The sequence below is a fragment of the Narcine bancroftii genome, chromosome 7 (assembly GCF_036971445.1).
Source record: "Narcine bancroftii isolate sNarBan1 chromosome 7, sNarBan1.hap1, whole genome shotgun sequence".
NCBI lineage: Eukaryota > Metazoa > Chordata > Chondrichthyes > Torpediniformes > Narcinidae > Narcine > Narcine bancroftii.
This window is the reverse complement of record NC_091475.1, coordinates 172,519,059-172,546,499: the sequence shown is the minus strand read 5'-3', so window position 1 is coordinate 172,546,499 and position 27,441 is coordinate 172,519,059. Positions and strand designations below refer to the sequence as shown.

Genomic DNA, 27,441 nt, shown 5'->3' with positions numbered 1-27,441 from the left:
CAAATAATAACTTATGTAACCAAGATGAAGAAGGACTACAATCAGGAAACAGAGCAGTTGGAAAGGGAAATGGTAAATATAGAGAAAGAATTAGCAATGAAGGAAGATACAACTAAAAGAAGAGAATTGGCAGATAAAAAAATAAAATATGAAACACTACAAACATATAAGGTGGAGAAGAACATAATGAAGACAAAACAGAAATATTATGAACTAGGGGAAAAAACGCATAAAATTCTAGCATGGCAGCTTAAGACAGAACAAACTAAGAAAATGGTATTGGCATCAAGGAAAAAAGACAAACAAATCACATATAATCCAACGGAGATTAATGAAAACTTTAGAGAATTCTATGAACAATTATACCGAACTGAAAACGAAGGGAAAGAAGGGAAAATAGATGAATTTTTAACTAAAATTGAACTACCAAAATTACAAATAGAGGAACAAAATAAATTAACAGAACCATTTGAAATAGTAGAAATACAAGAGATAATAAAAAAAACTACCAAATAATAAAACACCAGGAGAGGATGGATTCCCAATAGGATTCTATAAAACATTTAAAGATTTATTAATTCCTCCCCTCCTGGAAGTAATCAACCAGATTGATAAAAAGCTTACCAGATTCATGTAAAACAGCAATAATTACAGTAATACCAAAGCAAGGGAAAGATCCACTCGCACCAGCGTCATATAGACCAATATCATTATTTAACACAGATTATAAGATAATAGCTAAACTATTAGCAAACAGATTAGCAGATTATGTTCCTAATATGGTAAATCTAGACCAAACTGGATTTATTAAAAAAAGACGGACAACAGACAATATTTGTAAATTTATTAACTTAATTCATGCAGGAGAAGGGAGTAAAGCGCCAACAGTAGCAGTTGCTTTAGATGCAGAGAAGGCCTTTGACAGAGTAGAATGGAATTATTTATTCAAAGTACTACAAAAATTCAGCTTACAAAAGAAATATATTAATTGGATTAAAGCATTATATAAGGGGCCATTGGCGAAAGTGACAGTAAATGGATATATATCAAAGCAATTTAATTTAAGCAGATCAACAAGGCAGGGATGCCCACTATCACCCTTATTGTTTGCGTTAGCTATAGAACCACTAGCAGAATTGATAAGAACAGAAAATAATATAAAAGGGATAAAAATAAAAGACAAAGAATATAAAATCAGTTTATTTGTGGACGATGTTATAGTATACTTAATTGAACCAGAACTATCAATAAAAGAATTATATAAGAAATTGAAGGAATATGGAGAAGTGTCGGGTTACAAGATTAACGTAAATAAAAGTGAAGCAATGCCAATGAATAGTGCGGATTTCTCAAAATTTAAGAAGGAATCACCATTCAGATGGCAAATGCAAGCAATAAGATACCTAGGTATACAAATAAATAAAAATCTCGGCCATCTATATAAACTCAATTATTATCCACTAATGAAAAAATTACAGGGCGATGTAGGGCATTGGAAAGATTTACCACTAACATTAATAGGAAGGATAAACTGTATTAAAATGAACATTTTCCCAAGGATACTATACCTATTTCAGGCATTGCCAATACACTTGACAGAGAAATTCCTTTTTTTTTTAAATTTTTTTTTATTTTTCACACCATAAATCACATTAGCCATGCTATACACTATTTCTTTTTCACACATATACAGTGAGTTTTTCTCCCCCCCCCCTTTCCTCCCAAACCACCCCCCCAACCCCCCCTCTCATCCATTTTAGGTATACAATCTAGGTTGCATTAATTCAGTTAGACAATGTTGTCATTCAACAAAATTACACCAGAAATTCTACTGAGTCCATTCTTTTCTTTCCTTCTCCTTCCATCAACTTAGGTAATGTTTGTCCCCGGTAGGTTTTCGCTATTGTATTTAATGTAAGGCTCCTATACTTGTTCGAATATTTCAATATTATTTCTTAACCAATATGTTATTTTTTCTAATGGAATACATTTATTCATTTAAATTTGGTAGTTTCTTCCTTTTAATTTGGTTATGTATTCCATTAATATTTAAAGACATATAGTTCAGCGTAGCCCTTTTATATTTTGTTTATCTTCTCTTTCCGTTTTTCCATCATTACCTTTCCTCCTTTTCCATTTCTGTTTTCTTATTTTCAACTCTTTATAAGACAACATTCCTACAACATCCAACATTTTCCTTATTCTCCTATTTCTATCTTATTTATCCCCAATCTCCCCTTCACCTCCTGAGTTGTCCTTTATCCCTTGTCGGACAACCACATCTCCCCTCTCCATTTGGATTTGCGAATCCACTCGCAAGCGTCAACTGATTTTGCAGTGACCGCTATTTCCCCCCACCCCGCCTCCCCCAGAAAAGATTTCACTTTTCATATGTCACAAAGGTCCCTCTTTTAATTCCCTCCTTATTCTCTCTATTCCATTACCTTCCCTTATTAATTCTTGTCTATACTATCTATATTTTCCTCTAAGTACAGATACATTCATGTATGCTCATTGTCTCTATTCACTCTTATACCTCTTTACCTGCATACATATCAATCGTGATCATTTTTACTCTCATTACCCGTCTTCATCCCTCAGTCTATTTTTGTAATTGTTCTGCAAATTTTCGTGCTTCTTCTGGATCCGAGAATAGTCTGTTTTGTTGTCCTGGAATAAGTATTTTCAATACCGCTGGATGCTTTAGTATAAATTTATACCCTTTCTTCCATAAAATCGCCTTTGCTGTATTGAACTCTTTTCTCTTCTTTAGGAGTTCAAAACTTATATCTGGATAAATGAAGATTTTTTGCCCTTTATACTCCAGTGGTTTGTTGCCCTCTCTTACTTTTTCCATTGTCTTCTCCAGTACCTTTTCTCTTGTAGTATATCTTAGGAATTTTACTACAATAGATCTTGGTTTTTGTTGTGGTTGTGGTTTAGAGGCCAATACTCTATGTGCCCTTTCTATTTCCATTTCTTGCTGTAGTTCTGGACATCCTAGGGTCTTAGGGATCTACTCTTTTATAAACTCCCTCATATTCTTGCCTTCTTCATCTTCCTTAAGGCCCACTATCTTTATGTTATTTCTTCTGTTATGGTTTTCCATTGTATCTATTTTTTGAGCTAGTAGTTCTTGTGTCTCTTTAGTTTTTTTATTAGATTTCTCCAATTTCTTTTTTAAGTCTTCTACCTCCATTTCTGCTGCTACTGCCCGCTGTTCCATCTTGTCCATTTTTTTTCCCATTTCTGTTAAGGTCATCTCCATTTTAATTATTTTCTCTTCTGTGTTGTTTATTCTTTTTCTTAAATCCTTAAATTCCTGTGTTTGCCATTCTTTAAATGACTCCATGTATCCTTTAATAAGAGCAAGTATATCCTTTACCTTGCCTATCTTTTCTTCTTCTATTTCACCATACTCTTCCTCTTCTTCTTCCTCTGGGTTGACCATCTGTTGTTTCTTTGTTGCCCTTTCCTCCTCTTCTTTCTTGTTTCTATTGTCTTCTGTGGTCTCTTCTTGCTGCAGGTGTTCTGCAGCTGTCGTTGCCGGCTGTGGAGATCGACTCCCCAGCTGGTCCCCCCTCCCATCGGTGTGTTTTTTTTCATTCGCATCGCGCATGCGCGAAGTTTTTGCTCGGCTCTGCGAGCCATTTTTGTAGTCCATTATTTACCGACCTGAGGGAGCGGGTTTCTCTCTCCGCAGCGGGCCTCTTCGGACAGGTAAGGCCTTCACCTTTTTCCTCCTTTGTCTTCTCTTCCTCTCTTCTTACCGTTGCTTTCGACTTTTCTTTTTTTGTCGCCATCTTCTTTCCACCTTTATACTCACTTTTCTGTAACTTTTATTTCTGTGCCTTTGTGTTTTCTCTTGTTTTTCCCGACTTTTCTGGAGAGGGCTGGAGTTCACCGTCCGGCCACTACTCCATCACGTGACTCCTCCTCGACAGAGAAATTCTTCAAGGAGTTAAAGAAAATAATAAGGAAATTTTTATGGAAAGGGGGGAAACCGAGGATAGCACTAGATAAATTAACAGAATGGTATAAACAAGGAGGCTTACAATTGCCAAACTTTAAAAATTATTATAGAGCCGCACAATTAAGATAGCTATCAGATTTTTATCAAACAAGGGAAAAGCCAGATTGGACTAGATTAGAACTAGATAAAATAGGGGGAAAGATACCTGAACACATATTATATAAATGGGATGAAAAATTGGTACAACGTAGGAGTTCTCCAGTATTACATCATCTGCTCAATATTTGGAAGAAGATTCATGTAGAAAGGAATAAAACAAATGACCAATTACCAAAACAAATAATGACGCAAAATCAGTTACTCCCTTTTACAATAGATAACCTTTCCTTTAGAGAATGGGAGAAAAAAGGGATCAAAAGAATAGAAAATTGTTTTTTGACGAAATAGATTATTATCCTTTGAACAAATGAAGGATAAATATAATATAACTCAAGATACAGTGTTGGCATATTACCAATTGAGATCCTACTTGAAGGACAAATTAGGAAGTAGTCTGAGGTTACCAGAGGGAAGTAACTTTGAATATGTGATTACAGATACAATGACAATCAAAAGATTTATAACAAATATGTATATTAAACTGCAAGAAAAGGAGAATGAGGAAACAAATGGTAAAACTAAACAAAAATGGGAACAAGATTTAAATATAAAGATAAAGAAGGAAACATGGGAGAAGTTATGCTCTGGAACGATGAGAAATACAATAAATACGAGTTTACGTATGATACAATATAACTGGATGCACAGGCTATACATTACACCTCAAAAGTTAAATAAATGGGACCCAACAGTATCTGACAGATGTTTTCGTTGTAAAAAAGAAATGGGAACAACAATTCATGCAATCTGGACATGTGAGAAAGTAGAAAAATTTTGAAAGATCTAAACCAGATATTAAATAAAATTACAGAAAACAATATACCAAAAAACCCAGAGCTCTTCCTCCTAAGTAACATAAAAAATAAAGAATTTGGACTTGATTTAGATGGTGCACAAAAAAGATTTGTTAAGATAGCTCTAGCCGTAGCAAAAAAATGTATTATGTCAACCTGGAAATTGGAAGATAATTTGAGAATACAACAATGGTATGTAGAAATGAATAAATCTATTCCATTAGAAAAAATAACATATAATTTAAGAAATAATATTGAAATATTTGAACAAATATGGGAGCCATACATGAAACACAATAGAGAAAACCTACCGGGGACATCTACCACCTAAATTAACGAAAGGAGAAGGAAATGAAAAGAATTGACTCAGTGGAATTTCTTGTTTATTTTTATTGAATGACAACATTGTTTGACTGGTTTAATGTGTCTTATATTTTGTACTTTAAATGAATGGGGGGGGGAGGTAGGGAGGGTGGGATGGGAGGAGGGAGGGGGGGAAAGAAAATGACACTATATATTTGAAAAGGAAAATGTATGTATCTTGGTCAGTGTGGTTTATGGTGTGAAAAATTAAAAAAAATTAAAAAAAGCAAGACACTGAGGTGACTGAGGGAAGTACCTCAGTTGTGGAAATCCTTGAACAACACATCTCTCTCTACAAAACCTACAAGAACCTTCCTGAGCGGAAACCATTTACCTTTCAAGCACCAAAGCCTGGTGTACTTTATACAGTATAAGAATTGCCTGCAACCAGTGAACTTGGAAGAATGAGAAGTGAGATTGGACTGTGAACCAAAGAACTTTGCTAAATTTACACACACATTACATACATATGGGCTTAGAATTAGAAGGGGGTTAAGTTATGTAAGATAAAAAATAGAGATAAGTTAAAGCCTGATTCTGTTTTCATGTTTAAAGATAATTAAAAGCAAATTTTGTTTAAGAAACCATTTGTCGTGGTGAATATCTATTGCTGCTGGGTTTTGGGGTCCTTTGGGCTTGTACCAATATTAAGAACTAAAGACGAAATACCCTTTCCCAAAAATTGGAAAGATATTTACAGATACAAGACATTACCTCAGGACTCCTGAACTGAATCTCCCAATTAATGAAGCCCAGTTTTCTTAATTGTTCTATCAACATGCTCCACAACTTTAAGAGATCTATGGATTCCAATGGCAATAGATGTATGGGCACCCTCTGGTTTTCCACACTGTTAAGTATCCTATCATTAACCATGTATTCTCTCTTAAAGTTTGGCCTTCCAAAATGCAGCACTTCACACTAATCTGGATTGAACTCCATCTGCCACTTTTCCACTCAACTCTGTATCTTGTCTATATCCTGTTGTAACCTGTGACAGCCTCAGCACCATCCACAACTTTCGTATCATTTTCAGACTTACTGACTCATGCCTCTATTTCTTTGTCCTGGTTATTGAGGAAAAAAAAATCACAAAGAGAAGGAGTCTTAGAACAAATTCCTGCAGAACTCCACTAGTCACTGACCTCCAGGTAGAATACTTTCTGTCCATTACTACACTCTGTACAGGCAAGCCAATTCTCTATCCACAGAGACACAGTTCCATGGATCCCATCCTATCTTCATCAATTTCTTTTGTTAATTACTCAAAAAACTCAATTAGACTCACTAGGCACGACCTTCCCTTCACGTACTCATGGTGACGATCCCTGAGTAGACTATATTTCTTTGTATGATTGTAAATCCTGTCCTCAAGAATCCTCTCTAATAGTTTGCTCACCACTGATGTAAAACTCACTGGGTCTGTAATTCCCTAGATTCACCCTATTACCTTTTTTTAAACAAGGGACCACATTTGCCATTCTCTAACATCGCCCCTGTGGCCAAGGAGGATGCAAAATCCATCACCAGCGCCCCAGCAATCTCTTCCTTTCCTTCCCATAGCAACTTCAAGGAATATCTTGCCTGGTCCCAGGGACATCAATCTCAATAGCCGTTTTCAGGTGGAATGAGGCTCTGGAGCCGGCTGCAGGTGTGTGCGAAGTGACATTTAGGGGGCAGCGCTGAAGGTGCTGTAATGATCATAATATTTTGGGGAATTTGTAAGATTTAGAGTAAGTTACATGCATACACACATTTTTAAAACAGATCTTATTTGAAAGACTGAAGAATTCACATTGCACGACCTCAGTTATTTCACCAGTAGGTGCTAATGGCTCATAAAATGCTTGACCATTCTTGCTGGAGTCAGGTTGTCTATAACCCTTTCTGCAAAGTGCTCACAGAAAGGTCACTCCTGGGTTTTGTTTATACTTAGGATAACAATGTGAGCAGAAGGAAGAACTTCTGTTGTTTGCTGGAGAAGGTGGTAGGTTTTGCAAGTCACATGAGTGACTTTTTCTGGACTTTACCTCACCCATTTTGCCAACCACTGTTCTCTTTTCCTACCATCTTTTCCCTGTCTCAATGGGACAAACCTTATTCACATTAATTCTATTCTTTCTCCTGATAACATCTGTTCCCAATTTACTCTCTCTAACTCCTACCTCATCCCACAGTAATTAACTCTTCCTCAATTAAACACTACAATATTGTCTGCAGCTATCCTTGTCCATAGCTATCCTAAAGCTTAGGGAGTTGTGAGCACTATCACCGAAATGCTTTCCCACTGGGAGATCTGTTACTTGACCAGTTTAATTACCCAGTACTAGATCCAGTATGGCCTCTCCTCTCATCAGCTGGTTCACAAACTGTGTCAAGTGTCCTTCTAGGACACTTCTCATAAATTTGTCCCCATATTTGCAGTAAGGAGATGCCAGTCAAGTTGAAGTCTCCTATAACAACCTCCCCTATTATTTCTGCTCCATTCCAAAATCTGCCAGTTAATCTGTTCCTCAGTGCCACGAGGGGTATTTTGGGGGCCTATAGACTACTCCCAATACAGGGATTGCTCCCTTCCCTTTTCTGACTTCCATCCACACCACTCAGTACACACTCCCTCTACAGTAATGCTACTCCCACCCCCCTGGCATTTACCCATCATTTTCTCTCTTCTAAAACATCTAAACTACGGTACGTGCATCAGCCAATCCTGTCCTTGCATTAGACATGTCTCTGTAACAGCCACAACATCATGATTCCACTTACTGATCATTTTCTTTATTCCTAATACTCCTTGCACTGAAACAGATTGATTTCAAACCCTCCATCAGACTAGATTTATGCTTCCTCCCCTGTCTGTCCTTCTACACAAACCCAAAACACATTGCATCATCCTTTCCACTTTCTGCTCTCACATTCTGGCTCCTATCCCCCTGCCAAAACTAGTTTAAAATCTCCCCAACAGTTCTAGTAAATCTGCCCACTAGGATATTGTACAGAGTATAGCTTCCCCAGAAGAGATCCCAAAGATCTACATATCTGAACCCATCAGCCACACATTCATCTGCCACAACTTCCTAAACAGGAATGAGCTCATAGTATTACAGAAAAAGTACTGGCATGGATAGAATTGCAGTTCACAAATGTACCAGAGAAATTCAACAGGTCATGCAGCATCCATAGAAAGCAAAGGCAGTCAATGTTTTAAGTCTAAGCCCTTCTTCAGATGTACCAAAAATCAGGCAGATGCCCGAAAAGGGGGGAAAAAAGAGAGGTACTCAGGCTAATAGGCAATAGGTGGAAACAGGTGGGAGGAGGAAGAAGAGAAAGAAGAAATTGGAGAAGTCAATATTGATGCTGTCTGGTTGGAAACTGCAGCAACAAAAAATGGCTGACTGGCAAATGGCATAGAGGGAAAGTAAAGGAGGCCTTTTCTGGTTTGCTGCCAGTGACTAATGGTGTTCCAAAGGGGTTGGGTGTTAGGTCTGCTTCTTTTCATGTTAAACATTATTCTGGATGACTGAATTGACAGCTGTGGGGCCAAGTGTGCAGATGATGGGTGGAGGGGCAGGTAATGGGGAAGAAGGATGTCTGCAGAGGGACTTGGAGAGATAGGGAGAATGGGCAAAGAAGTGGGAAATAGGGAAGTATATGGTTAAACATTTTGATGGAAGGAATAAAAATGATTATTTTCCAAATGGGGAGAAAATTCAGAAATCAAAGGGACTCAAGAGTTTCATCTTTTCTTCCTTTACTGTTTTTTTAGTGGCCAATTTGGGCAGTGTTAAAATAGATGAAGCATAAGAACAAGGTGTGCAAGTTAATTTGCAATATTTGCTGAGGAGTAGCCTCACTCGAATTTGCACACTAGTCTGATCTGAAAACACATCATCGTTACTGGGTTAAAATCTTGAAACAGTCTGCCAAATACAAGCATCTTCTTCATAAGCACTTGGAAAAGGATGGTCATCACTGAGATCAGGAATGGGCACTGAATGCTGGTCCTGCCATCAATGGATCTATGAATGAAGAGAATCAGATCTCCAAACTATAATCATTAAGGTGCAATTAATTCATCCCACCAAAAAGAATTTTCTTCCTACGAGCAGCAAGTTCTGTTGCCTGCTTGCTTTAGTTTCTCAGCGCCATAGATAACACAACCTCATCTTTATACATACAGTTCACAAATAACTATGACAATGTCCTTTATATAGCAAAGGTAAAAATACATAACTGACATTTCAGGCTATGAAGGGCTCAAAGGACACTGTTTGACCTGCTAAGTTTCTCCAGCATTGTGCGTTTTTAGTTCAATCACGGTGTCTACAGATTTTCATGTTTTACTTCACTAATAACCATCATCTTTTGATTTATTCATTGGATCAGTAATATAAATGAAGATTATACAACCTCCACTTTCACTCAACTCAAAACACACAAAACTGAGAAGGGGGTACAGACTCTAACTATTTCCACTGCATTTGTTGCATCCCATGAGGCAGAGTTAAAGATGCTACCTACAAATACCAACTGAAACTAACAATGGATTTTGATTGATCAGCTATTAAATCCCTCCATCTATTGTTGCCCAATTGATTTCAGTAAATTTTGTTGGCAGCAAGAGTAGCTATTAAGGATTTGTAATTCACCCATGTTCAATAATAGGAGATAGACTTCCACCTTGTGGATCAGCCACAAGTTGTGTTACATCAACACCAACTTTTGACTCTGGTGACAACCCCAATTTCCTCGTAGCCCATTAATTAGGTTAAAAATGCAAACTAAAATACTTACCAAGAATACAGGAAGTTGAAATTTATCATTTAGAATAACAGCCTGAACACTGCAGGATCCACAAAGTTTTGCCACTATATTGTCATGACTAAAAAAATTTGCATGGAAGATAAACAGAAGAATCCCAGTTCCTGGAGAGAAATAAAGCTTGATTAGTTGAACTTGCAGATATGCAAATTTGAGGCAACGCAAATATTGTTTTTATTTATAAATGGTGCGCTCCACAAGTGTAATTTACCCCTATGTAAATCAAGTAAACTCAAATAATGCTACCCAAATACCCAACACCTAACAAAAATTAAAACACATTTCCGTACACAGACTTTAAGAATATTCTACATTTAATATTTAGCATTAAAAGGAAGCAGAGAAGAGGAAAGCTCAGGAAATTGTCAAGGACCTGATACAATGGCAGACATAATGAAGATTTTTGTTTAAATCAAAGTTCCCCTCATTAAATTTCAAGAAACGTTATCTAAATGTGAGAAAAAAAATTAATAAAAAATCTTCAAAAGTTCTGGCTCACACCAAATTAGTGACTAGTAATTGCAAGAAATCAAATAGTGGATATACAATAGTTAAGACAAATTAACTGCCATAGGGGTTTGCAAATATTATTGACATTTTAAATTTAATATATAGTAAAACAGCATTAGTGTCAATGCTAAGGTTTACGGTCAATCCCCAATCCCTCAATGGCTTTGGCTTTTTAGAATTTAAAGGCAGCAGTAAGAATCTGTGACTGGCTTGCCTAATGTCATATAACTGCAAGTTTGTTTGTTCTTTCTTTCTCCCAAATGATTTCTAAAACTAATAGGAATGTACAACTCAAGAATATAATACATAATATGAACAGGACTAGGTAATTTGGCCCTTCAAGCCAGCCCTGCTATGATCAAGGGTAATCTGCCCAAAGCCTCAACTCATCATGTGTGCCAGTTATAAATGTTGCATTCTTTCAATAACTTATCTTCTTTATTTACCCAGTTTTCGAGCTTCCACAATCCTCTGGGGGTAAGGTATTCCAAAGGTTTACCAATCTCTGGAAAAAATCCCTCTGCACCTTTTGGTTTGACTCTCACATCCTATAAACATCTCAACATCTACCTCTTAGAAGTATATAACTAGTGTTTGAATTAATTATCACACAAGTGGATCAAAATTTGTACATATGCTTCTAACCTTTTATACCCTTTCTATTAATATAAACATAGTTGCTTATAAATTAAGAATGCTATATCACTTTGGAAGTGAAAGCATGGGTAGATAAGAGTTGAGAAAAAGGCAAACTGGATGCTTGCCTCTATCAGTCATGGCACAAAACATAAAAGGAAAGACATCTTGTTTCAGCTTTACAAAATATTTTAGGTCACTCCTGGGGTATTGTGTACAGTTCTGGTCACCATACTATGGAAAGGATGCAATTGTGGGAGAGCAGATTCACCAGAATATTACAGGTACACAATCCTTAATCTGGACATCTAAAATCTGGAAAGCTCCAAAAACCAGCATTTTTTTCCTGGTGCTGGTACAGTGGGGGTGGGGGGGGGGGGGGAAAGAGAGAGAGAGAGAGAGAAGTGCATGACTAGGTTGGGTGGAGAGTGATGGCAGCGCAACTTGGGTGGGTGGGGGGGGGGGAAGGAGAGACGGCAGTGTGATTCGGGGCGGATGGAGGGGAGGAGAGAGAGAGACGGCAGCGCAACTCAGGCAGGCGGGCGGTGGGGAAGAGCGACAGCAGCGCGACGGGTGGGCAGGGGGAGGAGAGAGACGGCAGCGTGACTCGGGCGGGGGGGGGGGGGGTTAGAGAGATGGCAGCGCAACTCGGGTGGGCAGGTGAGGGGAGAGAGACGCCAGTGTGACTGGAAGGGCATGGATACGGCAGCACAATTTAGGTGGGTTTAAATCTGGGGCAGCTGGCTTTGGTTCTGAAATCTGGAAAAATCCAAAATTCGGAACACACTGTCCCCCAAAGGTTCCAGATAAAGGATTGTGTACCTGTATCTGAATTGAAGCATTTCAGTAATAGAGATTGAATAAGTTGGATTTGTTTCCCTGAAACAGAACAAGCTGAAGGGTAACCCAAGCGGAGCAGACAACATTATGAAGAGGATTGATAAGATGGATACAGGAATATTATTTTCCTTTGGTGTTTTTATGAAGTTTACTCACAACTTCAAAGCAGAAGTGTATTACTTTGCTCATCATGCCTTTGTTATCTTGGTTTATGCTTATCTCATCAATCTGTTTCCTATGAACAGCTGGGATTGAATTTAAGAGCAGGGAGGTTCTGCTGGAACTGTGTAGGGTACTGGTGAGGCTGCAGCTAGTCTCCTTACTTTAGAAAGGAGGGGCGTTAGCTTATGAGGAGAGATCAAGTAGCAGTGGGACTATATTCATTGGAGATTTGAAGGATTATGGGGGTGGGGTTTGGATGCTAGAGAAACATAAAATTATTAAAAGAATAGATAATATAGAGCAAGGAGGTTGTTTCCACTGGCAGGCAAGAGTAGAACTAGGGGACACAGAGCAAATGGATGGAATTTGGAATATGATGCCTAAAATGATGGAGGTAGATTCTCCCATAACATTTATGATGCATTTGGTTCGTACAAGACTACAGACCAAATTTCAGTAATTGGGAATATTGTTTAGTACAATAGTTGGCATGGACATAGCCATCCCCAAGCCCTTTTCTGTGCTGTACAAACTCTATGACTATAAAAAAAATTATTTGTATGAAAGTTCTTCCCTGATCAGACTGGTTTTAAAGAAAGTAACTGGCATAACATTAGAAAGATATCAAATTGTAGGCTATTCTGCCATTTGGGTGACCCTTCTTATTCCAAAATAACATCGCTGATTTTTTGTTTCATCATTACTTTTCCACATTGATCCCATATCCTTGATTCCCTTCATACCTATTGATCTGTCTTAAATTACCTCATAGATGAATAGGTAAGTCTTTATTTTAAATTTGGAATCCATGAGAAACATGAACCCTGAACTGTCAAGCTCTGTAAAAATTCTGTACATTTCCATTAAATCTCCATGCTTCTTCTGAAATCTAGAAAGTACAGACCAGATCTGCTCCATTACTCTTCAATCGAACTCATCATCACAGGAATCAATCTGGAAAATGTTAGCTTTTATTTTTACATTCTTAACAAACAGGTTTTAGAGTTGTGTTTTGACATTTTTATATTAATTTATAAAATAGCCATTTTAGTACAATTTGTAAAGAATTTAAAAAGATAATTAAAAACAATGTCTTGCTAAAATGTTATTTGCCATCTTTCCAAAACCCATTCGCTTATCCACCTGCCCACAGACAATTGACATACCTTCAACTGAACTGTGCTGAGGTTTGTAGTTGAAGTCCAAAGCAAAGTCTGGGCCTTCACAAAGTCTATGACAAGCTACAGGAAATACAGGTTCAAGCAATGACAGACGAGCTTCAAAGTAATCCCTAATTGTCTCATCTGCCACTCTGGATATGCTAGTCAGAAAAATAAAATTGTACATCATGAGAGATTTTTCAAACTAAAGAAACTACAAATAGTTTTGAAAAATATTACATTTCCAAGAGCTCAAACTTATTTATAATGTCGAAGAATGCCATGTCAGCTTAATTTGAGAAGGTGTTCATTGAGGGAATGCCCATTTACAAGAGGCCAAGGAAGAAATCAAAATGTAAGTACAAAACAATCTGAAGTATACAGCTTATGCCATCAATTTGGATGGAATGTAAGGGACCGATTAAACCTTTTTACCGAACTGAAAGGGATGCAAAAGGTGCTTGTTATGAAAAATCAACAAAGTAAAGATTTTATCATTTAAACAAACAATTCAAAATAGGTAATGACCAAGCAAAGTGACTGAAAAGCAACTTTGTCGGACGAAGGCAGAAAAGTGCTAAAGGAACAGTGATGAGAGCAAGGAAGAACACAAATGGCAGTATTCATGAAATATTACTGTGACAACTGAAATAATAACAAAGAAACTTTTCCCCAGCAGCACTGTATAGATGCAAACCTGGATTCTACAGAGAAAGTGTGTTAATTCATTGGAAATGGGATACAGGGATTACTTAAATACATGAACAACAATAACAATAAATCACTTGATCTTGAACCAAATAAAGCATCTTTGTTTCCTGAAGCCCATGATACTCAAGGAATTGACACATGAACCAGCTTTGGAAGACAGATGATACGCATACTTGGTAAAGTGGTAAGAAACAGAACTGAGGAAGGTAGAGATCAAAGTGAAAAGATAGAATCATAAAATCCCTATAGCAGCTTTGAGAGGAAGTTCATGGCAAGCCATGCAGAACTAGACTATTGCATTACCAGGGGTCAACACATCCTCAAATGGCACTTGAATTAATGATAATGGTCTGATGAGTTTCATCATTGCTGCAAGTTTTGTTCATTCAGTTCGAGTTTCAGCAGGTCTTTGGGCTTATTAAAACACTAATCTCAGGTTATCACTTTTCTCACTGTTGCTCCCCCAAACTTAACTGATGCCTTTCTCACCATCATAATAGTTGACAGATGTAGGTGAATGAGTGGAGACTTGATTTAAAGCCAGATGCTGGGAATCAAGTTGTAGCATTCGCACTAACAGAGCGAATAACAAGACCAGCAGTCGAAAGGTTCATTCCAAAGTTCGCTGATTTATTACTTAGTTCGCTGAGGCTTTTTAAAGACGCAATCTGTTCTGCCGTTGGGAACCGAAAGTTGCGTCGCTGACTGGCAGCTATTAAGATTTCACGCATGCGGGCTATTTCCTTTGGGGAAAGGGGGAAGATGCCCAGTGCCGTCTGTGGTACAGGCTGCTCCGACTGCGCACACATTACAATCGGAGCCAGTTCGCCTGTACACCAACCTCGTTGATCACCACACAAACCCCCCCTCAGAACTGGCAATCTTATCTCCAAAACCCAAAGTCTGCACTTTCTTTTGTTTGGGCAGCCTGCATCTACGCCTGAGTGTTTGCACTTCAACTGGTCTTTCCAAGTTCATATGTGCTGGCTTCAAATCAATCAATAGTGAATACCTCCTCTTTACCTCCAATGTCCAGCACAAACGTAGACCCATTGTTTTTGGCTACTCTAAACAGCCCTTCGTATGGCTGCTGCAGTGGTGGCCGGTGTGCACCCTTCCTGACAAAGACATTCTCACAGTCTTTTAAGTATCTGGGTACAGAGGTCGGTGCTCACCCATGTTGGGAATTCGGGATGGGTGCCAGGTTACCCAGTATCTCGCGGAGCTTGCTCAAGACCACCATGCTGTCTGTCTCTTGCCCCCTTGGGTAGGTAGAAACTTGCTGGGGACTGCCAGGGGGGTTCCAATAGACCAATTCGGCTGAAGAAGCTTGAAGGTCTTTTTAGGCGCTTTGTGGATCCCGAGTAGAACCCAGAGAAGCTCATCCACCCAATTTGGGCCTTTCAGCCTGTCCATCATTGCTGATTTCAGGTGCCTATGGAAGTGCTTCACTAGGCCGTTTGACTGTGGGTGATAGACTGTGGTGTGATGCAGATAGGTCCCCAACGAGCTGGTTGCAATGGCTCACAGGCTCGACGTGAACTAGGCCCCTCTGTCCGATGTGATGTGGGCTGGGATGCCGAAACATGCTATCCAAGTTGCAACTAGGGATCTGGCACAGGATTTGGTGGTAGTGTCTGTGAGGGGAACCGTCTGGCTATCTGGCGAAATAGTCCACCATGGTGAGGAAGTACCATGCTCCCCGTAATACCAGCAGTGGCCCTACAATTTCGACATGGTTATGATCACATTTGCGGGTTGTGGCTTGGAACTGCTGCTGGGGGGCTTTGGTGGGCCTCTTGACCATTGCTGCCTGACATTGTGTGCATTTTCTCACCCAATCGCTGTCCTGTTTTTTGAGGCCATGCCACATGAACTGACTGAATACTATGTGAACTGTAGTTCGGATTGAGAGGTGCACTAGGCCATGCAATGAGTTGAATACATGCCGTCTCCAGCCTGCCAGGATAATGGGCAGGGATGGCCGGTGGTCGTGTTGCAAAGGAGAGTCTGTTCACTTGGACTCAAGAGCACGTCCTGCTGCTGCAGTCCTGAGACTGCCGACCTGTAGTTGTGTGTCTCCTCATTGCGCTCTACTAGTTCTGAATAGTTGATCCCCTTTGCCAATGTTTTGATAGTTGGCCTGGATAGAACATCTGCCCAAGACGTTGTCTTTACCGGAGACGTGCTAGATCGCTAGATTGTAAACTGCGATATGTATGAAAGATGCCACTACTGACTAGGGGTCTGATACCTTGGTGAATGCAAAGGTTAGAGGTTTGTGGTCAACGAAGGCTGTAAAAGGTCTGCCTTCCAGAAAGTATCTAAAATGCCAGAGCACCAGGTAGACTCCTAACAGCTCTCTGTCGAAAACACTGTATTTCAACTCGGTGGTCTTAAATGTCTACTGAAGAAAGCCAGGGGCTTCCAGTGTCCATCCAGAAGTTGTTCCAGTACCCTGCCGATTGCCACGTTTGATGCGTCCACTGTGAGGGCTGTCGGAACATTGGTCCTGGGTGGTACTAGCATGGAAAAGTTTGCCAGGCCCTATTTTGTTTGGACGAAAGCTGTTTCGGCCTCTGGGTTCCAGAGATGTCTTTCTTTTTACCCAACATCAGGGTGAACAGTGATCGCATGATGTTGGCTGCTGATGAAAGGAAACGGTGGTAGAAGTTTACCATACCCAAACATCCTACAGATCTTTGACTGCGGGAGGCCTGTTGAACTTCTGGATGGCTTCTGCTTTGTTCGACAGGGGTGTCACGCCATCCTTTGAAATCCTGTAGCCCAGGAAATTGATGGGCTCCCGCCAAAACTGGGTTAATGGTCAGTCCAAACTTGCTCAGTTGGGTGTACAGTTGGCAGAGGTAAGTGCCCCTTATGATTCCTGCTGGTGATCAGAATGTCATCAGGTATATGAATAGGAAATCCAAATCTGGCCCACTGCATCCATAAGGCGCTGAAAAATCTATGCAGCATTTTTTTAAAGCCCGAAAGGCATGCGCAGAAACTCAAACAGAACAAAAGGGTAATCCAAACAGTTTTCTGGATGCTTCTGGCTGCACCGGAATTTGATGGTAGCCACATACCAGGTTGACGTTTGAAAAAATACAGGCTCTGTGTAGGTTGGCTGTTAAGTCTTAGATGTGCGGTAGGGGATGGCGGTCCAGTGTGGTGGCTTCGTTCAGCCGTCTGTAGTCTCCACATGGCCGCCAACCTCCGCCTGTCTTCAGCATGATGTGTAGCTGTCTGACCTGTGGATGATTCCAAGCTCTTCCATGCACCTGAACTCCTCTTTGGCCAGGCAAAGCTTGTCCGGTGTAGAGCTCGTCGAAAGAACCAAAGACTTGTTGATCCAAACCAAGGCTTTTATTAGCAAAAGACAGGAGCTCTTCACAGGTGGCCGACCAGTCCGGAATGATCCGACCTGGCTAGGGACACAACCCTTTAAGGCCCAGATAGTAGGCGTGGCTAAGCTCTCAGCCAATCGCTGTACGCACAGTCATTACACTCTTGATACTGTAACTATATACATTGGTGATAGGTCTGTACTATCACATCCGGGGATAGTCTTCTGGCCCTTGATGACTCTGCTGTACTCGTCATTGGACAATGCAACTGATAGGTGCATGGCAGATGGTCTGGCTTCCCTGAAAGGGAATGTTTGGAAGGTTTAAGAATGGACCAGCCTCCTGCCCTTCAGATCTACCAGCAAACTGTAGGCTCTTAGGAAATCTTCCCCCAGGAGCAGTTTGTCCACCACGGTCAACGTGAAGTCCCATTTAAACGTGTTGCTGACAAATTGTAGTTGGACCTTGCATTGGCTCTAAGTCCATATGGAGCTGTTGATTGCGCCTCTCAAGGTGGGACCTTGCTGTTTGGTCCTGGTCTCTAGTACGGTGGGTGGGATGGCATTAATTTCTGCCCCCATGTCCACGAGAAAGCAATGTCTGGACCTTTTGTCCCACATGTGAAGAAGGTCATCTGGGTGGCCAGCTGCTGAAGCCATCAGCAGTAGTTGGCCCTGGCGTTTCCCTGAAACACGCAAGGTGGACTTCTGTTAAAATCTCTGGTGATAGAAACACCATTGGTCCTCACTTTCCAGTCTTCCGTTGGGATTGCTGGCGCTCCTATGTCCCACTTGGCTTCGCATGCTGCAGGGTCCGTATTCTGGTTAATTGGCTGACAGCAGCTTTGTTCTCCCTCTTGGTTCTCCAGAGGATGTCTGTTCTGGCTGCTACCTTCCAGTGGTCACTGAAGTCTGCATCTGCCAACAGCAGCTGGATGTCATCGGGCAATTGTTCGAAAAATACCTGTTCAAACATGAGGCAGGGCTTGTGCCTCCCTCTGCCAGCACCAGCATTTCATCCATTGGAGCTGACGAGGTCCTGTCTCCCAGGTGCATCAGCCTGTCTGCTCTTTCGTGCCTAGAAAGTCCAAAGGTGCTGAGGAGGAGCGATTTCAGTGCTGCATATTGTCCTTCCTCTGGTAAGGCACGGATGAAGTCATCTACCTGGGAAGTGATTTCCTGGTCCAAAGAGCTCACCACAAGGAAACACTTCGTGGAGTCCAATGTTGTTTGCCTGATCTGGAACTGTGCCTCCACTTGGCTCAACAAAATGCAGGGTCGCAGCATCCAGAGGTAGGTAATTTTAACTCAACGGTGTTCACTGCTGCTACATCCATAATGCTGGGTTCAAAATACCTTTTGGACTGTCGGGGTCACCAATATAGCATTTGCTCTAACAGAATGAATAACGAAACCGCCAGTTGACTGATTCATTCCAAAGCTCACTTAGTTCGCTGAGGCTTTTTAAAGACTCAACCTGTTTCTGCCGTTGGGATCCGGAAGTTACGTCGCTGACTGGCAGCTATTCAGATTTCATGCGTGCGAGATCTTTCCTTTGGGGAAAGGGGAAGATGCCCAGTACCATCTTTAGTGCAGGCTGCTCCAATCGCACGCGCATTACAATTGGAGCCGGTTCGCCTGTATTCCAACTCTATTGGTCACCATAAAGTCATCTTGATCATAATTAATTTCAATCAATCATTTCCAGAAGGACCCTCAGTTACAGAAACCCCTAGAAACACTATATAGACTAAAAGTTGAAGATTAAATATCTTTTGAATGCAAATGAAACTAGATAAATTAACTAAATAACTGGACCATTTACAACCACAAAAGCACAATCTACATATAATCAATGTCGTATGAATATTTTGTTAAGATTACAAAAATGGACATTTGACATTTTTGCCATTGTCAACTTAAAATATCTTAAAAAGTAATTTTGCCATTTTTCGGGTAATTAACTTACGTTTCCACATGATTCTTCAGCAGATCATAGACTAATATGTTGTTGCTCTGTTTAGCATAGTATAGTGCACTATTCTGATGTTTAGAAAGGATGCCGCAGTCTGCACCATATTCTAGAAGAAGCCTTACGATGTCAGCATTTCCTCTCTTACAAGCCTGCAAAGGCAAAACAAATATTTTTGTACATTCACAGAAATGCTGGAGGAACTCAGCAGGTCTCGCAGAGTCCATAAGAGGTAAAGACATATAACTGTACCTCGAAGAAGGGCCCAGGCCTAAAATGTTGGTTTCATATCTTTACCTCCTATGGATGCTGCGAGACCTGCTAAGTTCCTCCAGTATTTCTGGCTTTTTATTACAATCACAGCATCTGGAGACTTGCGAATTTCACTTTTTGTACATTCATATGGCTTTCATTCTTTCATGATCCAATATAACCAACATTGCTTCAGTTGTATTCCATCCCTCCTTGGTCTTCTCCTAATCCTTGTTTAAGTGTGTTACATTGTAACAAACAAGTCAACAAAATCTAGTCCCATTGTGAATGCAGGGAAATTACTGCATTCTCAATTCCAGACTATACTCCCACAGCTACATGGCCGAACACAACTCCAACTCCCTGAATAAATTCACCACCAATGTATCTAATGTATCTAACAACAAATCAAAGTAGAAAAGAGAGAGGGACTTGTGCCTTGGTGACAACCTCTCCAGTAAGTGCCAGTAAGACCAATGAGCTGGTAAAACATTTAAAGAGGAGGGGTGGAGCTTATTCTCCTGCCAGCATCAACAATGTTGAGGTGGGAATAGTACCCAGGTTTAAGGCTCTTTGGGTAAATATTGCCAGTAACTTGTCATGGTCTACCCGTTGATGCCACAGTCAAGAAAACGCACGAGTCCCTCTACTTCCTCAGGAAATTTGGCCATCATCAGCACCCCTCAATAACCTCCCTTGTCTCCAGTATCCATCCCTTAACCACTTCTGCAGGTGCACCATTGAAAAGATTTGACCACCCGGCGTAACTGCAGTGGAATGTGAATGAGGCTCAGGGTCCACTGACTCCATCTATCACTCCCACTGCTTTAGAAAAATAGTCAACATATTAAAAGACTCATTCTACCCTGGACACACTCTCCTCACCTCCCTCCAGTCAGAAGGAAGATTTACGTCTGAAATCATGCACCTCCAGACTCACAAACAGCTTCTTTCCTGAGTTTATTAGATTTCTAAACAAACCTCAAAATAGTAAAATTATGTTGCTGCTCCTACATACCAACTGATTGCTCTTTAAAACTCTGCACTTTTGAACTGTCTTTATTGTACTATGTATGAGATATCTGCTGATCTGCCCTAACATTGCATCTAATGCAAGACAGGGGAGTGGCCTAATGGAAACCAGAGAAGTCGATATTAATACCATACAGTTGTCGAATGCTTTTCCATTAGCCCGTTCCCCTGCCCCCCTTTCTTCCTCATCCCTCTATCTCTACTCACTTCCCTCTTTATTCAGAGTGCTATCTCCCTCCATGATAACTTCTCAGCTGTTTTCTCTTGACCCATCACACCTACATCCACCTATAACTTGTTGCCTTTGGGCCTGTACTCCCCCCTCCCATCATTTTATGCAGGCACCTGCCTGTTTTTTTTCCCCTCATACCTTGGGGAAGGGCTCTGGCCCAAAAATGCTGGTTACGTATCTTTATTTTTTGCTACATAAAGAATGCTGTTTAACTTGCTGAGTTTCTCCAGCATTTTTGCGTAAACTACAATCACAGCATCTGCAGATTTTATTGTTTAATTCCCCTTACAATGTGTTTTTGAATCACCTTGGGTCAGATTGTGAAATTTAATTTTTTTTAAATTAAAAAAGGACAACAAGACTAAAACATATACCTTCATTAATGCAGTTTCTCCGCTGATCTGTTGAGCATTAACCTGGGAACCTGCCTCCAGAAGAATAGCAACCGTTGTAAGATAATTCTGAGAAATGGAAAAAAGGAAAAAGAGTGATAATACTCTAGCGATAAATGTATTGATATTATGTTTCAGTTGTTATGGGAGAACTAAATGAAATTCTAATTGAAAACATATTAGACAAGACTTCTGTATCATATTCTAGATCAGCCACCCTCAACCTTTTATTGGCTATGGCTCCTTCGAGCTCTGATCAAAAGTGTGGGCCCCCTTCCCTGTGAATCAGTTAAGCTTAGTTGGTTTCTTCTGTACTTCTCGCCTAGCAACTACATTTTAAAAAGAACCCAAAAATTATGATTTTAGTCCAAGGCTCCCTTAAATGTGCTGTGGCACATTTGGGGGGTGGGGTGGGGAGTGGGGGGGCGGAGGTTGGGTCATATGTGCCCCTTGAGAATGCCTGTTCTAGATGAATGCATTATTCAGTTCTATTAATTTTGTTATTTTCAAATATTTTGCCAAGGCAGCTAAATGGAGTTGCTGCTGCACTTTCACTGAAATCACAGTGATGTTAAAGATAGAAAGCAAAAGAAAGTTCAAGGCAACAATTTTTAACCATATTCAATAGGCCTTTTCACACCGCAGTATAAATGAAGATTCCCAGGAAATTTTCCCTGCAACCCTCCCTACCCTCGTAGGTAGGGCCGTGAACCCAGGTAATTTTCCTGGACCATGTTGCAATGGCGGCACAATGCGGGATGAATGGCCGTCCTCGTTAACCATAATCAGAGCAGTTCCAGCTGCATGAAGGATTATGGGAAATGAAGACGGCCCTTCATCCTGCATTGTGCCACCATTGCAATGTGCCGAAGCCGCCCTGAAGCACCTGGGGTGGGGGGTGGGAGCAAGCGATGGACAGAGGGGGGGGGGGGGGTTAACTTACTCTTGTGAGTGCATAATGCATCATTGGTAGGAGGCAAGAGCCCCTCTAAATTGCCAGGGAGGGAAAATTCCTGGGAATTTGGACTGCAATGTGAAAGGCCCAAGAATCTTGCATTTCCGGGAATTTCACTAGATCCAAGTAGAATCACAATTTGGCCAGCAGTGTGAAAAGGTCTAATGACTGTCTTATTAAAAAAAAGACTACAGTAACCTGGCAGCCTCATAGTTAAGCAGTGACACAAGAATTAAAAGTTCTCTATTTGATTCCCAGAATTTATGTGGTTATATCAATGGGATACAAGGTTGTATGGCTTTTTGATACAAATGACAGGAAAATTATAAAAGGAGGAAGAAAGAATATAAATCCATTCCTCCCTTCCTAGTCACCTGATCTTATGATTTATACAGGATTATTAGTTTATTGGCATGGATCATTTGTTACTAATTCACAATACTTGCCACTGACAAATAAATATTCACTGCCAATGCAGTCAGAGTTCACATGAGGAATAACAATTGTTTGTGTGGAGGAAACGTGGCCTCCCTGCCTGTCTGGAATGTGTGTATTTGCAAGTGGTCATGTGTCCTCCCTATCTGAAACTTATTCAGAAGTCACATCACCTGTGAATTAAAGTTGAACTCTAGCCACTCATTTGTGCACACCTTGCCATTGGCTAATTTAAAATCACCTAGGGTCATTATTGGCTAGAATCACAGATAAGCACTGTATAACACCAACGCACAGCACATTCTTTCTGTTTTCCTTGTGGTCTGAGCCTGGACATTGCTTCATGCCAGGTCGCTACTGTGGACATCGCTGGAAGTATCGCAGGAAAGGTGTTCACTACACTGAAGCTGAGCCATAGTACTGCGATAGATCAATACTTGCAGAGTGCTGCAACCCCTGGTGGTACAGGGAACCAGGTGTGTAGTCAAGTATGTGAGTGTGTCGAGTATAGGTTCACTATTATCGGAATCCAACCTAGGTCTGAGGTGAATGTCTATATCATGGTTTAAGTGAAATAGTAATCGTACCATTTAAAATTCTCGTTTATCACCTGTGTGTTAAAGTTATGTGTGATTTCAACACTTGTGACTCATTTCTGTGAGCCCATCGAACCGGATACTCTTCCCGACACAACTAATTGCAACTGCTCAAATATCAAGACGTGTATGGATTTTTTTTTAAAACAATAAGGATTAACATTGTTTGTAAACACAACAAACATAATTACAAATTTTTATCCTCATCATCCAACTGCATTAAAGACCAAAGAAAGAAGAAGAGAACGTTAACTATGTTGCTCATTACTTCTGAATGCCACAACATGATGTGACCCTACTTCCAATGATCTAGATCATTCGCTTTACTCTGTTCTGTCACCAAGTCTGTCTCACCCAATTAAAGCTCGTGTAGCAAATGCCTGCAAAAAAATTTGCTGTCCTTATGACTAAATTTATGACATTACGGGAGGAGATCAACATCATTCAGGACTAAAGTTTGTCTGATTCATACCCCATTCATCCTAAACATTCAGCAGCAGTACCACTTGATATATCATCATGGGTCTACACTTCTACCTTTACTATCAAAAACGATGAAGATCGAAATTGCAGCACCTGCAGATTCCCCTATAGTTCACTTCTAATCCTGACAAAAAATACCATCACACTTTTTGATTTTTGATCTGTCCACATAATGGAACCCTCCATCCAAAAGCACTATTTGGACACATTCACCAGACACTGCATCACAAACACACCACCACTTTTCAATTAGTGATGGGTAAAAAATGAATGTGAGAATCAGTTTTTCATCTACAAATGTTAGATTAAGTGAAGCATAATTAACAAAAAGTTAAATTGTTTTGACTGGAAATTTTGTTTCACATATCCACAGCTTTGTTTGGGTTAAGGTAGTAGGCACTATTCCAGGCTCTTCTGGAGATTTATCAATTTTAAATTTACATCTAATTTGGAATCTGTTTCTTAAATGCAAAATAGTACAGAAATCCTAATGAAATTTCAGTGTCCAAAAAGAATAAAAAGCTACAAGATCTCTCAAAACATTTAAAAAGTGACTTGTTCATGGATAAACATAAACTATTCAAGTAAGAAGATTGCAAACCTTACTTTCTGCACATTAGTCCAGCTTTTCCAGCCTTCACTGTCCTGAGTGGTGGATAATATGCAGTAAAGAAGCTTTATGGTAACAAAACTTTTTTTGGAATAAAAATACACTAAAATGTTCAGGTCAAGTACGTCGAACATAGAATATTACAGCACAGTACAGGTCCTTCAGCCCATGATGTTCTGCCGACTGATAGAAACTTACTCAACAAACTACACCTTCCCTACCTTGCACCTAATACCCTCTATTTTCTTGTATTATGTGTCTGTTTAAGAGTCTTTTAAATGTCCCTGTTGTAACAGCCTCCACCACCACCCATTCACAGACTACTCAGTATAACCCTGACATCTCCCCTAAACTTACCTCCCCTCAACTTTTAAAGATGTCCTCTGGAGTTTGCTATTCTCATCAAGGAAAAGGTGCTTACTGTCCATCTTATCTCATATTATTAGACGTTTATATTATTATGTTAAGACAACCAATTGCAAGGATCAAAGTAAAATAAAAAGATATTTAACAAAATAAAGCTGCAGCAAACATTAGCTTCTACTATCAGAAATGAATTCCTGACCAGTTTCATTATCCCTATGCAGATAGCCCCCAACTTAAGACTGTAACGGGGACCATATGATTGGTTGTAACTCGGGTTGGTTGCAAGTCGGGGAACGGGACCTCAGGCTGCCAACAGGGAATGGGGACCACTGTATATAGTACTTTTAATACAAAATATGTACTTATACAGTAGTTTTAATAAAGATTTTTTTTTTTAAACTTTGGTTGTATGTGCGGGTGGACCTGTATAACTAAAAGTTAAAAAAAACAACTTTATCCTATCTAATCTTAGCACAAATCATTAACTTAGTAAACAAACCTTCTCAGCTGCATGCATCAATGCAGTAGTACCATTTTTTTGTCTGGAAATAATCTTTGCACCCTTCTTAATGAGCAATCTCAGGATATCATCCTGTCCTCCAGCAGCTGCGAACATGACTAGATTCATTCCACTCAGGTCCTATAGCAGAAATATTATGTTAAAATATTAAATTTAAAATGCAGACTCGTTAACTAAAATAAGAATTTTCACCCTCAGATTTTGGGCATGTTGGGGGAAGAAAAAAAAATCAAGAATTGGTTAATATCATATTTTCTTCTTAACCAAAGAGTCAAAAATCAAATACTACCTTTTAGCTCCATGTTTTGATGAATTGATCCCAAGTTTGCAATATTTAAAGTAATAATGGCTTGGAGCAATTCATCACAAATGGATGAAGATCTTGTACTTATACTGTACCATCCCAAATCTTAGAACTTATAAAGCATTTATAGACAAATACATTGAAGTCATTGTTGCAAGAAAGAAGCAGAGCGAGTTGGGTTGGAATCAGCAAGAAGTTCACAAGCTGCCCAAGTTAGAGGAACATCAATTTATGAGCATTCTAGATTGAAGGAAAGACAAAAGGAATAGAGAAGACGAAGCAAAGAGAAATCCAAATAGTTGGGGAGGGGTTTTGAATTGAAGCACTGGTGGACAAGGAGCCAATGTAGGCTAACAAGCACAAGACAATGGATGCTTTGAGTTGGGAATCAGGAAGCATAGTTTTGTGTGGGTTTAGAGCATATGGAAGAACAGGATCAGCCAGTACAGCAGTACATTAATCTATAACCAAGTACAAGAAGTAGACAGAGGAGAGCGATATTACAGAGAAAGCAGGAAGCGCTCATGATAGAAATGGAATGGCTTTGCAAACTCAGTTTTCGTCAAACAGCATGCCAAGGCTAAACAGCCTAGTATTATTAGACGTTTATATTATTATTTTAAGACAATCAAATGCGAGAATCAAAGTAAAAAGATATTTAACAAAATCAAGCTACAGCAAACATTAAAGGAAAGAATAAAAAGTGTGGTTAGGGAATAAAGATTGCCAATGCAAAGGTGTTAAGCTGATTTGAGAATTAAAGCAGGATATCATTAGTATACCTATGAAACTGACATGTTCCAGATAAATTCAGAAAAAAAACAGTAAATCATTGAACAATAAAAGACAATGAAGGATTATTGGATGATTTAAAATAGCAGAGGGGATGCCAAAAGTTACTTTTCAGGCTACAAATGGAGTGAAATCAGGGCAGGTCACTTAACTAGACATTTGAGGGAAAAAACTTATTCAGCATTATAACCAGCAGCTACATTAGAGAAAAAACGTGTGAAAAACAATGACGATGAAAGTACCACCTCCTTATATTTAAGGTACCTCTTGATCCAGATTATATTCTTCACTAGAATTCAGAGCCAGCTTTACTGTCAGGTAATTTCCATTTTTCACTGCATCACGCAACACACCTGCAAGTTTATAAAATCAACAATGATTTTCCATCAAGAATTTCCTCAACTTGGTCATATTAGCACTTTAACATTTTAAATTTTCTAAGCATCAAAACCAAACAGAATCTTTTATCCAAAATGTTTGGGTCCAGACACTTTGCAGAATTTTTTGGATAAATAGAACAATATTAATGGCAATAAGTTAAGTAATTGCACTGACTTCAGATTCATGCAAAATAAACACACTCCAAATAGAAGGGCCTCTGCAGGGGCATGGGGGGGGGGGGGGGGTTGCAGCGGCAGTGCTGGGCAGGGGTGGGGGAGGTGTTGCAGTGGCCATCTGAGCTCCTGACAGTGGACCCTCACCCCAGCCATCCACCCACTGGTGCTCCCCACGCCCCAGCAGCCCACTCATCCAAGCTCTCGGCTGCGTATCCTCACCCCGGACGTCCACCTATCCAAACCCTGAAGTCCTGGTTGCCCACCTATCCGAACCCCTGACCCCTGCCCACCCATCCAATTTCCCAACCACAGGTCCTCGTCCCAACCTATCGCCCATCCGAGCTCCCGATTTGGTCGGTAGATGGAGGGTGTTTGCGCCGTTGATGGACCGGGGTTGGGGTTTGCAGCGTTAGGCTGTCTATGACGAATTAAGCATCTATATTCAGCGAATCGGAAGCGCTGGAC

At 40.1% G+C, this 27,441-nt stretch overlaps 1 protein-coding gene across 5 annotated transcripts in view; it reads right to left on the bottom strand.

The window, feature by feature from the left end:
- The window catches only part of mphosph8 (M-phase phosphoprotein 8), a 112,170-nt gene that overhangs the window by 8,834 nt on the left and 75,895 nt on the right, over positions 1 to 27,441 (bottom strand). For 2 of the 5 annotated variants that reach the window (XM_069891331.1, XM_069891332.1), the window contains exons 8-13: positions 26,684 to 26,772; positions 25,303 to 25,443; positions 21,341 to 21,427; positions 19,448 to 19,602; positions 13,425 to 13,579; positions 10,084 to 10,214 (exon numbers count right to left, since the gene is read on the bottom strand). In XM_069891331.1, coding sequence (XP_069747432.1) covers positions 10,084 to 10,214; positions 13,425 to 13,579; positions 19,448 to 19,602; positions 21,341 to 21,427; positions 25,303 to 25,443; positions 26,684 to 26,772 — 758 coding nt within the window. Of the gene's footprint in view, positions 1 to 5,694; positions 6,981 to 9,040; positions 9,309 to 10,083; positions 10,215 to 13,424; positions 13,580 to 19,447; positions 19,603 to 21,340; positions 21,428 to 25,302; positions 25,444 to 26,683; positions 26,773 to 27,441 lie in introns of those variants that run through there. The other 3 variants (XM_069891333.1, XM_069891334.1, XM_069891335.1) reach the window with 3 other exon arrangements.